Source organism: Crocuta crocuta, unplaced genomic scaffold, assembly GCF_008692635.1.
Source record: "Crocuta crocuta isolate KB4526 unplaced genomic scaffold, BGI_CrCroc_1.0 scaffold620, whole genome shotgun sequence".
NCBI classification, from domain to species: domain Eukaryota; kingdom Metazoa; phylum Chordata; class Mammalia; order Carnivora; family Hyaenidae; genus Crocuta; species Crocuta crocuta.
The window spans coordinates 623552-640272 of NW_027527402.1; the positions used below are offsets into that span (position 1 = coordinate 623552).

At 38.2% G+C, this 16721-nt stretch overlaps 1 protein-coding gene across 1 annotated transcript in view; it reads left to right on the forward strand.

Annotated features, from left to right (window-relative positions):
- Window positions 1-16721, forward strand: part of GPR89A (G protein-coupled receptor 89A) — a 60225-nt gene that overhangs the window by 41002 nt on the left and 2502 nt on the right. Inside the window, exon 11 of the mRNA XM_077753503.1 lies at window positions 15315-15410. Coding sequence (XP_077609629.1) covers window positions 15315-15410 — 96 coding nt within the window. The remainder of the gene's footprint in view (window positions 1-15314; window positions 15411-16721) is intronic.

The window sequence follows — 16721 nt, forward strand, 5'->3', positions numbered from 1 at the left end:
AAAAAAACTTAAAAAAAAAAAAAAAGAGTCTAGGTTTATATTTTGTTGTTTGTCTGCTTTTGTAAAGGAAGGAAAGAAATGTTTCAGTTCCTGCTCTGAACCTGTACCTTTAGGTATGTTAACTATTTTGTCCTTAAATGATAATGGTAGTAATTACTAATATACATATAGCACTTTGTAGTTGACAGCATGAGTTCTATATGGTTTCCATGATCTTCACACCCACCCAGAGATGAAGAAATGAAAACTCTGAAGTCTTCTAGCTTCTCAGCTAGAGCCAATCTTCACATGTATTGCCTTCTCCAAATTCTGTGCTCCTTTGCCTAGGCCATGTTGCTCCTTGGGGGTACATAGTTTCCTCCTGGTTGTAAGTAGGGGCAAAGCAGGACTCTGGAGTTTGCATTCCCGAACAGCTCAGCAAGGGAAAACGGCAGCTATGAGACCAGAAGTTGGATAAAAACAGACTAAGAGGGTCAAAGCTCCCTGCTGAGGTTTTTATCTTTTCTTTCCTTTCAGGATGGCAATGACCCGGAGAACTATGTTCCAGAAGGGGGAGGTGCATAACAAACCATCAGGATTCTGGGGAATGATAAAAAGTGTTACCACTTCAGCACCAGGAAGTGAAAGTATCCTTTATCCCTCTGCCTGATTCTTTTCCTCCACTCTGGACCAAGGCCAGAAGAAAAAAGTAGTGTTGGGGCGGTCTTTTCTAAGGTACCTGACTATATCAGAATCCAGCTGGCCAGGCCGAGACTTAGGAAGTACAGAGTCATCTCTCCAGTGCCCCTAAAAGATCATAAAACCATTGTCTTTGAGCCAAAGAAATCCTAAAAGTCACTCTTTCCATTTTACAGATGAGGAAATAGACACAGAGGTTAAGTCACCCTGTGGTTTGTGGCAAAGATAGGACTTCCTTTTAGTTCTTTCCTCTACACTATTCTATTACCCAGGTGTGAAAAACTAGCATAAAACACAGTGACTCCCTAAAATGGATGGTGTGTATGTGTTGGCGCTGGTAAGGGCCCATTTCTAAAGCAATCAGTATTGCTAAAATTTTAAGCAGCCCTGTATCTTCATTGACTTTTAGTTTAAAGATTCAAGGAGATTGGCTTTAATGGATTGTTCTTGGCCTAGCTGGTTGCAGTGTTTAATTCTCAGATTGAGCAACAAAATCTCTTTGTCTCTACCAGGCTATTAAGTCAAAATCTGGGGGGCCTGGGATGAGATACCATATTCCTCCTTCCTTCTTTGGCCTGAGGGAAGTACAAATTCCCTTTTGCTTCAATTGCAGGAAAAGAATTTACTCAGTCCTTGCTATAAATTGTGACCTATCTTTCTGGTGTCAGATGTAGGTAAGAATTAGACCAAAGAAAGGCAGGATGACCATGAGAGGGGGGAAAAAAAGGATTATATTGGATTCATTTAATCCAGAAACAATTTATTTCATATCTTCAGTTTCCAGGCAGAGTCCTAAGGGATAAAATGATGAACACAGTGTGTACCCTCTCTCCTCAACAAGCTGACCGTCTAATCATGGGAGAGGCACACATGTAACTAGTTAAGCCCCGTTGTTTGGTGGCCTGGACCATTCCAGTAGCATCCACTACTGAAGGAGCTGAAGGACACTTTGGCGACTTGAGTACTATGGGCATAGCTCAGAGGGGTTACAAATGTGAGTCCAGAACATCGCCATCAAGCAGATATCACCATAAAGTGAGCCAGATGAATATTTGGTTTCCCAGTACATATAAAAGCTTTGTTCACACTATACTGTATCCTATTGAGTGTGCAATAGCATTCTTAAAAAAAAAGGTACGTACCTTAAACTATTGCTAAAAAATGCTTAACCATTATCTGAACTTTCAGTGGGTAGTAATCGCTGATCACAAATCACCATAACAAATGTAGTAATAATGAAAAAGTTTGAAATACGGTGAAAATTACCAAAATGTGACACAGAGACACAAATGGCACCCAGTAGGCTTGTCCAGCGCAGTGCCACAACCTTCCATTTGTTGTTGTTGTTTTTCAAACAAAATGGCAGTATCTGCAGGGGGCAGTAGAATGAGGTATGCCTCTAGTGGGAAAAGTCTGAGTAGGGAGGCTCTGGATCAAAGTGAATCTTCCAACTTGGGCTACTTCACGATTTTTTATGACTTAAAAGTCCATAAAAGCTAAAGTTTAGGGTCTAAGGTTTCTTAGTGACAGTAAGTCAAGTCAGCAAAGGCGTCAGGATTAAAATTCTCTTACCTCTCTGAGCCCCTGTTTCCTAAATGGAGAGATGAGTAAGAGACCCTCACTGAGTTCTTGGAAAGTAGCATAGTGGAATGGAAAGAGCAGACCTTAGAGGAAGGCATAGCTGAGCTTTACTTTCCTTATCTGCAAAATGGGTACTAACACCTATCTCATGGGACTGTTATGAGAACAACAAAAGATAATGTCTATAAAGAGCTAAAGAAGGGAATGTTTATAATTCCAGCCTGTATTAGCCTTTCCTAACATTGTATTTATTCAGATAATTTAGGGGAAAATGATGCCATATTACAGGTGTTTTCACTATGTAACTATTTGAGATTTCAAGATTATGAATTACTTACTCTAAGTAGATAAAGAAAAGCAGCAACAAAATCGTCTGTCTGAGCCACTTGACCTAGTGAGAAACCGAGTGGCAAGTATTTGGTAATGCTCCTGAGGGTAACGCTCATTGAGAAGCCTTTGCGCACCTGTGTTGGAGGTTGGGCAAACTGCCCCGAAAGCACTGCCAGCCCTGAAGCAGGGATTTGAATATATAGGCAGCTCCAAGGATCCAGACCAGGAGAAACCAAAAGCATATGCTTTCTTCACTGCTATTTCTTGAAACTTCTATGTGATATAAACCTTGATGTCCATTTGTACCAGATCTCACTCTTATTCAACAGGAAGTGGATGCTTTGGAAGAACTAAGCAGGCAGCTTTTTCTGGAAACAGCTGATCTGTATGCTACCAAGGTACAGAGCGAGGAAACAGAAGTGTGGTTTTAATCAGTCTGATTGAAGGGAGAACAAGACTAAATAGCTTTGTAGAGTCTTCTCTGGCCGCACAGCGCAAGAGAGAGCTCACAGCTCCAGTATGGCCATGAAGCCCTAAGTGTCGGCTCTTCATGACTTTGCTCCTGCCCCTGGCAGAATTCTTAATGGAACTCTCAGGAATAAAAATTAGTGGGATAGGCAGGAGAGGTTTTTTCAGCATCTAGGAAGGTTCCACCACTTCCTACTGATTCAGGGTCAAGATGGTAGCTCCTCTGACTGCTTTTTATCCCTTTATAAGTTAATAATATTGTAAGAATGGTACCATAATCTAGCCATGTTTTAAAGGATCCAGACCAAGATGTGATCTAACTCTCCTATGTATACCTAAAATGCCATGTAATTTAAATATGCAGAATTTATTAGTTAAGGTCATTCAAACTATTTTTATCCTTTTTAAGGATCATTTCGTTGGAAGAGCCGTAATATAGAGGTAACATAGACTTTGAAGACAGACTTGAGCCTCAGTTCCCCTACTCACTAGCAAGTTATCTAACCCCCGGAAGCCTTGGGTTTCTCCTGTGTAAGATTAAGATAATAGAACATGTAAGAGTTGTTATAAAAATTAAAGTAGATAATGTAAGGTGTTTGTCCCAGTTTGGTGCTTAAAGTAAGTGTTCAAGAACTGTTGCTCAATAGTATTATTTCAGTATTATGAATATCATGTGTGGGTGTTTCACTCTGACAAAACAGTGAGTCATAGAGGCAGGAATGTTCTGGTTGAGTAAAGGTTTACATTTTGCTGAGTCTAACCATGTTTTGTATTTGTTTTCCCCCAGGAGAGAATAGAATATTCCAAAACTTTTAAGGGAAAATACTTTAATTTTCTGGGTTACTTTTTCTCTATTTACTGTGTCTGGAAAATTTTCATGGTAAGTATATTAGTTTTAACTGTCAGGGTTTAGGTTATTTTCCCTGGTAATGGCAGAGAGAAAAGTAGGTTTGACTAAGGCACTGAACTAAATTCTAAATCCAGTGGAGTCAACAGAGAATCCTATCTTTCACATCCCTGAGCCTGACTCTCCCCCCTTTTCTTTTTAAAGATTTTTTTTTTATTTTTTAAAATATTTTTATTTATTTCTAGGAAAGAGAGAGACAGCATGAGCAGGGGAGGGTCAGAGAGAGAGGGAGATACAGACTCTGAAACAGGCTCCAGGCTCTGAGCTGGCAGTCAGCACAGAGCCCGACGCGGGGCTCGAACCCACGAACCGCGAAATCATGACCTAAGCGAAAGTCAGACGCTTAACCGACTAAGCCACCCAAGCGCCCCTCTTTTTAAAGATTTTTTTTTAATGTTTGTTTATTTTGAGGGAGATGGAGGGAGCACAAGCTGAGGAGGAGCAGAGAGAGGAGGAGAGAAAATCCCAAACAGCCTCCACATTGTCAGTTCTGAGCTCGAAGCAGGGCGCGATCTCATGGACCAGGAGATCATGACCTGAGCCGATCAGGAGCTGGACACTTAACCGACTGAGCCATCTAGGTGCCCCCCTCATCTCATTTTTAGGTCACCTAGAAAAGAGGGATTGTATTTTTCTTCAATCAGAAATCGTCAGGTCTTAGGTTATAAACTACATGAAGGGAATACAAAGGTTTTGTATTTTACGCTCTGCTTTCCATATTACCCATGAGTGTATCTGTGTAACACAATTCCTACCTTCAGCTCAGAACAGAAACTCCTCCTTTTTAATAATCTGTATATACCTAAAAATCTTAAATCCAAAGCAAATTCTGAACGCTATGTCTATAGATAAATTCATCTCATGTGGCACTCTCAATGCTCTATTCTTTATGTGCCTTTTATGTACATCCATTTTGTGGCTCAACTGTAGGTATTCATGGATTTCAGTGTGATTACAGAAAAGGCTGATTGGACTTTCTCCTTTGGTGACTTTCCTGCTGGGGCTGTGTTTGCACAAAGAGGGGCTCTGTCAGCTCATTAATTTTGATCAGTATAGATGAATGGAAGATTCTGGATTTTAATGGATCTAATGTTAAAATAAGTTGATGTCAATGCCTATTCAGAGGACATTTTAAAATCTTGATTCATTCAGAGGATAGCTGAGCTACTAAAAAAAAAAAAAAGTTTTTCCCAAGATGGAGCCTTGAGAGGAGCATATCATTTTTTATCAGCTTTACTCAGGTGTAATTGACATTCAGTAAACTGCACATAGTTAAAGGGGACAGTTGGGTAAGTTTTGACCTATGTATACACTTGTCCAACAGCTATCGCCACACTTTGGAGAGAGAACATATCTGTCCGTCAGTTCCAAAGTTTCCTTGTACCCCCTTGTACTGTCTCTCTCATGTGTCCCCAGGGAACCACTTAGATTTTCTAGAATTTTATATAAATAGAATCTTATTTATGTACCCTTTTTCTGTCTGGCAGCTTTTACTCTGCATAATTACCTGATGTTTCATGCATGTGATCGTGTGATTGATAGTTTCTTCTTCTCATTGCTAGGTAGTATTCCATTGTATTGTAAATCATTGTACCGTAATTTATTTATCTACTCACCTGTTGATGGGTATTTGTTTCCACTCTGGGGATGTTACAAATAAAGATGCTATGAACGTCTGTGGACAGGTTTGTATGTGGACATGTGCTCTCTTTCCTCTTAGGAGAAAACACTTAGGCTCGGTCACATGGCTGATATAGGTTAAACTTTTGAAGAAATGGCCCAACTTTTCCAAGGAGGTTCTACCATATAACGTTCCCACCTGCAGTGTTTGAGAACTTAGTTTACTGCCCATCCTTGCAGACATTTTGTAGCCAGTCTTTTAGACATTCTAATAGCTATGAGGTGGTATTGAATTGTTTAATTTGCATTTTCCTCATGCCTGATGTTGAACAACTTTTCGTGTGTTGATTTGCCACCTGTATATTTGGGGGAGGGGGTATCTATTTGCCATTTTTTAAATTAGGCTTCTTTTTTATTGGGTTTTGCAAAGTTTTCACTACATTCTGGAAACCCTTTATCAAATGCAATTTTCACATAGATTTTCACCATATCCTCTCCCAGTCACTGACTTGGCTTGTCACTGTCTTAAGTGGTGTCTTTCAAAGAATTGAAGTTTTTAATTTTGATGAAGTCTGCTGTATCTTTTGTTTCCTGTTATGGGTTATGCTTTTGGTGTCCTCTCTAAGGAATCGTTGCCTAACCCGAGGTCACAAAGATTTTTTTCATGTTTTATCCTATAAATCTTATAGTTTGAGGTTTTTACATTTTTAACTCATCTGGAGTTAATTTTATCATATGATGTTGCAGTAGGGATCCAAGTTCATTTTTTTCATATAGATCTCCACTTGGTATAGCTCTAGTTGTTGAAAAGATTATCCTTTCTCCATTGAATTAACTTGGCAATTTTGTCAAAAACCAATTGACCACACGTGGGTTGGTCTGTATCTGTACTGTTCTTTCCTATGGATATGTATGTTAGTAAGTCTTGAAATAAATAATACTCCTTTTTTTCTCCTTTTTTAAAAATTTGTTTTGGCCATTCTGTGCCCTTTGCATTTCCATATGAATTTTAGAATGAGCTTTTAAATACTGCTAAATACAAAAAGATCTGCTGAAATATGTATTAGAGTGTCACTGAATCTTCAGATCGGTTTGAATGAGAGTTGACATCTTAATATTGAGTCTTCCAGTTCATAAACACAGTGTAACCCTCCATTTATTTGGATCTTCTGTAGTTTTCACTCAGCATTGTTTATAGTTTTTTTTTAGTGTACGGATCTTTTTCATCTTCCATCAGATTTATCTCAAACATTTACCATTTTGGTGCTCTTATAAATGGGAATGTTTTTATGATTTCAGTTTCTGAGTGTTACTGGATACACAGTTGTATCTCGTGTAATTATACAGATACGCAATTGATTCTTGTCTGTTGATTTTATATCTAGCAACCTTGCTACACCCGCTTATTCTAAAAGTTGTTATAGATTTCATAGGATTTTTTTCTACATAGACAGTTCTCTGCAAATACAGTTGTGCTTCTTTATCTCCTTTCTGGATGCCTTTTATCTCTTCCCTCCCCTCCCCCTCCCGTCCTGTCCCATCTTTCCTCTCCTCCTTCGGCCACATCAGCCCAGAGCCCCACAATTAAACAAGTGGGAAGAGCAGTCACCCTGATCTTGTCCCTCATCCTGATGCCATTAAGTATGGTGTTAGCTTTTTTCTAGATGCCCTTTATTGGGTTGAGGAAGTCCCTTCTACTCCTGGTTTCTTGAGTATTTTTAATCATGAAAGCATGTTTGATTCTGTCAAATGCTTTTTCTGCAACTATTGACAGGACCGTATGATTTTTCCTTTTTTAGTTGGCTGATATAGTTAAGTTACATTGATTCATTTTTTTTTTAATATTAAACTGGCCTTGCATTCTTGTAATGAACTTTACTTGCCCATGGTGTGTTATCCTTTTCCATTTTCTTAAGAATTTTTGCATCAGTGTTTATGAGGAATATCAGAGTGTGGTTTTCTTGTAATGTCTTTGGCTTTGGTATCAGAGTAATGCTAACCTTAGAAGTGAAGTTGAGAAGCATTCCTTCCTCTTCCAGTTAGGGGAAGAGTTGATGTGGAATTATTATTATTTCTTTCTTAAACGTTTGGTGAAATTCACTAGTGAAGGCATCTGGATCAAGAGTTGTCTTTGCGGGAAACGCTTTGAACTACAGATTTAATTTAATAGATGTAAGGTTTATTCAGAATATCTATTTCTTTTGAATGAGCTTTTGCAATTTGTGTCCGTTTTTATTGAAGTTGTCTGATTTATGAGCATGATTGCTCTTACTATATCTACATATATATCTTTAAGTTTATTTTGAGAGAGACTGTGCGAGTGCGGGAGGGGCAGAGAGAGAATCCTGAGTAGGCTCCACACCACCAGCACAGAGCCCAGTGTGGGTCTCGAACTCACAAACCATGAGATCATGACCTGAGCCAAAACCAAGAGTTGTACACTTAACCGACTGAGCCACGCAGGCTACCCCACTGTTAGTAAATCTATAAAATCTGTAGTAATGTCACCCTTCTCATTCTCTTTTTATATAACAGCTTATTGAGATATTCACATACAATTCACTGCTTTTGTGTACAGTTGGTGGTTTTTAATATATTCACAAGGTGCATACACCAACACAATCATTTTTTTTTTTTATTACCCCAAAAAGAAACTCCATACCCATTGGCAGTCATTCTTTATTTCTCTTCCAGCTTTAGGGAAGCACTAATTTATTTTATGTCTCTATGGATTTCATGTTCTGGACATTTGTATATATGTTGGATCATACAATATGTGGTTTTTTGTGATTGGCTTCTTAGGATAGTTTTTGTAAGTTTCATCAATATTGTAGTCTCTGTCAATACTTCATTTCTTTATATGGCTGAATAATAGTCATTTCATTATATGGATTTACCGCATTTCATTTGCTCACCCACCAGTTGAAAGATATTTGGGTTGGCGTGCTGTTGGGAGCATTCGTGTATAAATTTTTACATGGACATAATGTTTTCATTTCTCTTAAGTATATACCTGTAAAAGTAAAATTGCTGAGTCACATGCTAACTATATGTTTAACCTTTTGATAAGCAGCCAAACTGCCAGGCTGTTTTCCAAAGCAGCTGTGCCAGCTTGCATTGCCAGCAGCAGTGTGACGATTGCAATTTCTCCACATGCTCACCAGCACTTATTGTCTATCTTTTTTATTAGAGTCATGCTAGTGGATGTAAAGTGATATTCACACTTAATATTGGTAATTTGTGTTTTTTATTTTTTCCCCTGATCAGTCTGGATCAAGGTTTATCAATTTTATTGAACTGCCCAAAGAACCAGCTTTTGGATTGAGTTCTATATTGTTTTTCTGTGTTCTTTTTTATCGACTTCTGCTCTGATCTTTACGATTTCTATTTTTCAGCTTATTTTGAGTCTTTTTCTAATTTTTTAAAGTGCAAGCTAAGATTCTTGAGTCAGAGCTTTTAATATAGGTGTTTTGGTGCTATAAATTTCTTGCTAAGCATCTCACAAAATATAGCATTTCTTACATGTATTTGTATTTCATTCAGTTCAAAATATTTATAACTCCTCTTTGACTCATGGGTTATTTAGAAGTATGTTATCAAATATTTGGGGATCATAGGAATATCATTCTGTAATTGATTTCTAATTTAATTCCATGTGCTCTGAGAACATGCTTTGTAGATTTGAGTCTCTTCAAATTTATTGAGACTTATTTTCTGCCCATAATATGTTCAACCATGGCCAGAATCCATCCCGTGTGCACTTGAGTAGAATGTGTATTTTGCTCTTGTTGGCTGGAATATTCTATAAGTGTCAATTAGGTCAAATTGGTTGATAGTGTTGTTAAAGTTTTCTGTATCCTTGCTGATTTTTCTATCTTAGTTATTGAGAGGAGGTGATGAAATTTCAAACCATTGTTGTGGATTTCTCTATTTCTTTTTTTAGTTCTATCAGTTTTTGCTTCCTATTTTTTTTCCTTAATTATAATTAACATACAATGTTAATTTCAGGTGTACAACATATTTGGGTCAACAATTCTACACATTACTGAGTGCTCACTACAGAAAGTATAGTCCCCATCTGTTGCCATACCATGTCATACAATATCATAGACCATATTCTCTATGCTGTTCATTGTATCTCCGTGACTTATTTATTTTATAACTAAGAATTTATGCCTCTTAATCCCCTTTATCTATTTCACCCATTCCTTTACTTACCCCTCCCCCCCCCCGCAACCATCAGTTTATCTGTTTTTAAGAGTCTGTTTACTTGTTCCTTTCTTCCTTTGTTCCTTTGTGTTGTTTTTAAGATTCTGCATACAAGTAAAATCAGGTGTCATTTCTTTCCTTGTCTGACTTATTTCACTTAGCATAGTACCCTGTAGGACCATCCATGTTGTTGCAAATGGCTAGACCACATTCTTTTTTGTGGCTGAATAATATCCCCTTGTATAAATACATCATGTCTTTTTATCCATTCATCTATTAATGGGCACTTGGGTTACTTCTGTATGTCAGCTGTTGTAAATAATGCAGTAAATATTAGGGGTGCATATAGCTTTTCAAGTTAGTGTTTTCAGGGGCACCTGGGTGGCTTAGTCGGTTAAGCGTCCGACTTTCACTTAGGTCATGATCTCACGGTTCGTGGGTTCGAGCCCCACGTCGGGCTCTGTGCTGACTGCCAGCTCAGAGCCTGGAGCCTGTTTCAGTCTGTGACTCCCTCTCTCTCTGACCCTCCCCTGTTCACGCTGTCTCTCTCTCTCTCCTAGAGATAAATAAAACATTAAAAAAAAAAAAGTGTTAGTGTTTTCATATTCTTTCAGTAAATACCCAGTAGCAGGATTCCTGGATCATAGGATATTTTTATTTTTAAGTTTTTGAAGAACCCCCGTACTGGTTTCCACAGTGGCTGTACCAATTTACGTTCCCACCAACACTGCATAAGGGTTCCTTTTACTCCACATCCTTGCCAACGCTTGTTATTTCTTGTCTTTTTTTATTCTAGGCATTCTACCAGGTGTAAGGTGAGGTCTTATCGTGGTTTTGATTTTCATTTCCCTGATGACTAGTAACGTTGAACAACTTTTCAAGTGCCTGTTGGCCATCTGTTTGTCTTCTTTGGAAAACTGTCTCTTCAATTCCTCTGCGCATTTTTTAATTGGATTGTTTGTGTTTTGGGTGTTGAGTTGCGTAAGTCCTTTATATTATTTGGATATCGCTTATCAGATATATCATCCGCAGACGCCTTTTCCCATTCAGTAGGTGCCTTTTCATTTTGTTGATGGTTTCCTTCACTGTGCAAAAGCTTTTTATTTTAGGGTAGTCCTAGTAGTCACTGTTTGCCCTTGTTTCTCCTGCCTTCATAGTTACAAAAATGTTGCTGTGGCCAATGTCAGAGTAATTACTGCCCATGTTTTCTTCTAAGAGTTTTATGGTTTCAGATCTCATATTTAGATTTGTAATCCACTTTTAGTTTATTTTTGTATGTAGTGTAAGAAAGGGGTCCAGTTTCATTCTTGTGCATATAGCTGTCCAGTTCTCCCAGCACCGTTTATTGAAGACCGTCTTTGCCCCAGTGTATATTCCTGCCTCCTTTGTCATAGATTAATTGACCATATAAGCATGGGTTTGTTGCTGGGCTCTCTAGTTCCATTGGTTTATGTGTCTGTTGATGTGCCATTACCATACTGTTTTGACTACTGTAGCTTAGTAGCGTATCTTGAACTCCACGATTGTGAGACTTCTAACCTTGTTCTTTTTCACGACTGCTTTGGTTGTTCAGGGTCCTCTGTGGTTCATACAAATGTTAAGATTATTCTGGTTCTGTGAAAAATACACTTGGTACTTAGATAGGGATCGCTGGAATCTATAGATTGATATGGGTGGCATGGACATTTCAACAATACTAATTGTTCCAGTCCATGGGCACCAAATAAGTTTTCAATTGTTTTTGTTGCCTTCAGTTTCTTTCATCAGTATTTTATAGTTTTCAGAGTATAGGTCTTTTACCTCCTTGTTTAAGTTTATTCTCAGATTATCTTTTTGGTGCAGTTGTAAGTGGGATTGTTTTCTTAATTTCTCTTTTTTCTTTCATTATTAGTGTATAGAAACACACCCAATTTCTGTATATTGGTTTTGTACCTGCAACTTTACTGAATTTATTTATAAGTTCTAATAGTTTTTGATGGAGTCTGTAAGGTTTTCTATATATATTAATATGTCATCTGCAATCAGTTTAACTTCTTCCTTATCATTCTGAATACTTTTTATTTCTTTTTCTTATCTGACTGCTGGAACTAGGACTTCTGATATTAATATTGAATAAAAGTGAGGAGAGTGGACATCCTTGTCTTCTTCCCAATCTTAGAGGAAAAGCTCTGTTTTTCACCATTTAATATGGTATTCGGTGTACATTTTTTCATATATGGCCTTAGTAGGCTGACGTTTGTCCCTCTAAATCCACTTTGTTCCCTCTAAAACCACTTATCATGAATGGATGTTGTATTTTCTCAAATGCTTTTTCTGCATCTATTGAGATGAGCATATGGTTTTTATCCTTTATTTTGTTAATGTGGTTTATCATGTTTGATTTGCAAATATTGAATCACCCTGGGTATTCCTGGAATAAGTTCTGCTTGATCATGGTGAACAGTTTTTTTAGTGTATCTGTGTACATCAGAAATATTGGCCTGTAGCATTTTTTTTTTTTTTTTTTTTTTTTTTTTTTTTTTTGTAGTGTCTGTCTGGTTTTGGTGTCAGGGAAATGCTGGCCTCATAGAATGAATTTAGAAGTTTCCTTCCTCTTCTGTTTTTTGAAATCATTTGCGAAGAATAGGCATTAACTTCTTTCCTCCCTTCCTTTCTGTAGACTTGACAATATTACATTAGTTTAAGGTGTACAACAAGCATGAAATATCTTTCCATTTAGTTGATTCATTTTCACTTTTTTTTCATCAGTGCTTTATAGTTTTCACAGTTTAGGTCTTTCACCTCTTTGGTGTTAAGTCTTTGTTAAATGTTTGGTAGAATTCACTTGTGAAGCCGTCTGATCCTGGACTTCTGTTTTGGGTTTGTTTTTTACTACTAATTGAATTTCATCACTAGTAATTGCTCTGTTTAGACTTTCTTCCTGATTCAGTTTTTGGAAGGTTATATGTTTCTAGGAATTTATCCGTTTCTTCTAGGTTGTCCAGTTTGTTGGCATAGTTTTTCATAATAGTCTCTCATAATCCTTTGTATTTCTGTGCTGTCAGTTGTTACTTCTCCTCCTTTATTTCTGATTTTATTCGAGTCTTCCAGCTTGCTGATCCCTTCTGCCTCCTCTAAAATCTGCCCTTACCTCTAGTGTGTTTTTTTATTTCAATTATTGAATTCTTCATCTCTAGTTCTTTTTTATATTTTTGTTAAAGTTCTCATTGAGGTCATCCATTTTTTTCTCAGGTCCAGTGAGTAGCTTTATGACCATTGCTTTGAATTCTTTATTCAGGCATATTGCCTCTTTCAGTTCGATTAGCTCTTTTGCTGTGATTTTGTCCTGCAGTTTCATTTGGGACATATTCCTCTGTCTCCTCATTTTATCTAGCTCTCTATTTCTGTGTATTGGGGGCCAGTTAGGACTCCTGATCTTGATAGTAATGGCCTTCTGTAGAAGAGGTCCATTGGTTTCCTGTAGTACAGTGTCCCTGGTCGCCAGAACCAGATGCTCCAAGGGTGTCTCCTATGTGGGAAACATGTGCCTTACTCTTGTGGCTGAGCTGCATTTGCCTTCAGCCCAGTTGGCAGCAATGATCTGCTCTGCCTGCTCTGGGCACGCTGGGCAGGGTTTGGTCCCTGCACAAACAACTAAGAGGCTCAGCTGCTGGAACTGTGGGCACTCTGATGTTACCTCTCCCTCTTCCCAAGGTGGCAGTCGCTTTGAAGTGGTGCTGGTCCCTGCTAAGGCTGCTTGTGGGTGGGGCAGGAGCTGTTTTGGAGGGCCATCTGCTGAGGCAGGCAGGTCCCCAGGTGAACATGGGGTCAGAGCACTTGGTACTAGCAAGATAGGTAGAGGGTATTCCCACTGGTGCCCACAGGTGCCCAGCTATCTAGGCTGGGGGAGGAGAAGAGAAATGGTGCCCAGCAGTTTTGTTCTTAAAGTCTCCCTGCCCCTTAGCACATATTGAGATTAATAAATGAATATTCTTCACATATACCCCAGGCACTTTTCAAACTGCTGCTGCTTTGCTGTCTCTTGGGACAAGTTATTTATTCTAGCTCTTCAAGGGCAAGGACTTTGTTTCCTATCAACTTCTGGCTCTTGCAGAGCTAAGCCTTGCTAATTTTTAAAGTCTTTGGAGTTCAGCTCTGCTGATTTTAAAAGCTCCCAAAGTTAAGCCCCACTGATTTTCAAAGCCACATTATCACTGGAATTCCTCATCCCACTGACTGGGGGGTACCTGGGGTAGGGTCTGATCCTCTTGCTTCTCTGTGCTTGCAGTGTCCCTCCTGTTCGTCGTGGTTAGTTTTGCAGGTAGGCGAAGGTTGGTTTCCAACCATGTCTCAGCCCCTCCTGCCCTTTTCAGTGTGGCCTCTCAACAGTTAACAGTGGACGGTCTGTTCTGCCAGTCTTCAGGGGGTTTTCAGAGTAGAGTTAGTGGCACAGAGCTGGCTGTTATCTTGATGTGTTTGAGACACGGTGAGCTCAGTGTCCTCCTACTCTACCATCTTCCTGATACCTCTGCTTCATGTACTTTAAAGTTCTTTTATTTGGTACATATGCCTTTAGTGTCATTTTGAACCCCTTATTGAAATGATCCTTTTATCGTTCTGAAATGACCCTTTTAATCCCTGGCAGTATTTTTTGCTATGAAATCTACTTTGATATTAATACAGACCTTCCAGCTTTCTCTTGATTAGTTTTAGCATAATATATCTTCCTCCATCCTTTCACTTTTAACCTATTTGTATCTTTATATTTAAAGTGGATTTTTGTAAACAACATAGAGTTGGGTCTTTCTTTTTTTATCCAATCTTTTAGTCTCTGCCATTTAATTGGCATGTTTAGACTAGGAGTCAGCCATCCACAGCTCACAGGTCAAATCCAACCACCACCTGCCTTTGTAAATAAAGTTTTGCTGGAAAGACAGCCAAGCCCATTCATCTATGTATCATCTGTGGCTACCATAACTACAGTGTCAGAGTTTAGACCATTTACATTTAATGTGATTATTCATATGGTTGGGTTGAAAATAACCATGTTGTTGTTATGTTTTTTATTTGCCCCATCTGTTCTCTTTTCCATTTTTTTTTTTCTGCCTTCTTTTGGATTATTTTTAATAATTCCATCTGATCTCTTGTTGGCTTTTTAGCTATACCCCTCTTTTCATTATTTTAGTGATTGCTCTTAGATCATTCAGAAAATAACCAGAGGGAATGACCCTGGAATTCCTTGCTTTTACTCTAACTGTATCTACCAGAATGTTACCTTTCTGACTTCTGTTAACCAGAGGTATATATGCCATATGCCATAGCCTTTTTTCTCTTTATTCTTGACAGAAAAGATAGGGCACATAAGGACTTTTGTTTGCTTATATGTGAATAACTGTAATAGATGTTTTATATGTGATTTAGATGAGAGTAGAATTGCATTTTTAAGAACATCTAAGATATATTGATTAATTCATTATTTTGAGTCACTTTTTGAAGTAGTGATTGTTGAGATGCTCTAATATAAAGGTCTGTGTCTTTGCAGGCAACCATTAATATCGTTTTTGATCGAGTTGGGAAAACTGATCCTGTCACAAGAGGCATTGAGATCACTGTGAATTATCTGGGGATCCAATTTGATGTAAGGATTAATTCTGTTTTTGTTCTTCCCATTCTCCTCTGTTTTTTTTTTGACATATTCCTATGGCCAGTTTGTAAAGGGCATAAAACCATAAGCGATGGCTGGTACTTATTACTGACTTAGATGCCGATTATTTCTACAGTTCGTCTTCTGCTTTTCAGTAGCCAGCAACCCCTTGCCAGTTTCTCCCCCACCAAATACTGGATACTTCTGTGATATATGATGAGATCTTCAAATCCAAAATGCACTTTTGATTCCTCTAGTAGAAAATTAACTGCTAATTAATGTTCCACATTAAAGTAAAATTATGTCTGCTGTAAAAAATTATCTTTATCAATTAAGGTGGACTTTGAGCTAAAGATGGTAAGTGTAACCCATGCAGTTTTAATCCTCTTCCTACCTGTTTTATAATACCATTATTGTTAAACACTCTTGTCCCGATTTATGTTTTCTGTCTTTATTTATAGAAGACTGTATTTTCCAGATAGTCAGTCAGTCAATGGTTTTGGCTGATTAGCACTTTGATAGGAAGACCGGAGTCCTGCTTTTAGTCCCTGTGAGGGCCATGTACCTGGGCTAGGATTCTAGTGACAGACTGCAGGCTGCCCCCAGCCATCCTTCTCAGCTGGACATGCGCTAGTAGCTGGATAAAATGAAAATGAACCAGAGCAAATTGAGCTCTCGTCCTTGAGAAACAACTCAAAGCACATGTTTTTTGATAATGAACCAGTGGCGTAAACTTTTTCACATGAAGGAATGTGGTATCTTTCTTTCCTCCAAGTAGTTTATAATTTACACCATAAAATACACCTCACTATTGTTACATACATGTTTTCTTTTCCTCTTTTATCTTTTTTACTGGGCTTAATTATTAGAAGCATTCCTTATCAGTACTTTGTGAGGCTACTTAGCTGCTGTGTGTGTATATATATTTTATCTACAATTCATCTGCATGCTCCACATTTCAGAAAGCTGAATAAGACCTTTAGCTGTTAGTAATAGCAGTCCCCCCGCAGATCCTTTTCAGACCCGAATCAAACACAGGGTTCTAGAACTGCCTTCCACTACGAAGCAGCCCAAGGAGACAAAGGTGTCATCGTGTAATTCCAGTGAATGTCAGTTATTTCCTAGACGGTAGCTGAGAATGTTTACATATTCTTTGATTAAAAAAGAATAATTTCTTAAAGTTATGGATGATGAGGGAACTATCATTCAGTGATGTTAAAAATAATTTAGCTGCTATTTAATTTCCTTTTAATTCATGCTTTTCACTTAATACATTGAAGCTGCGTCATTAGCTCCCATCTCTGT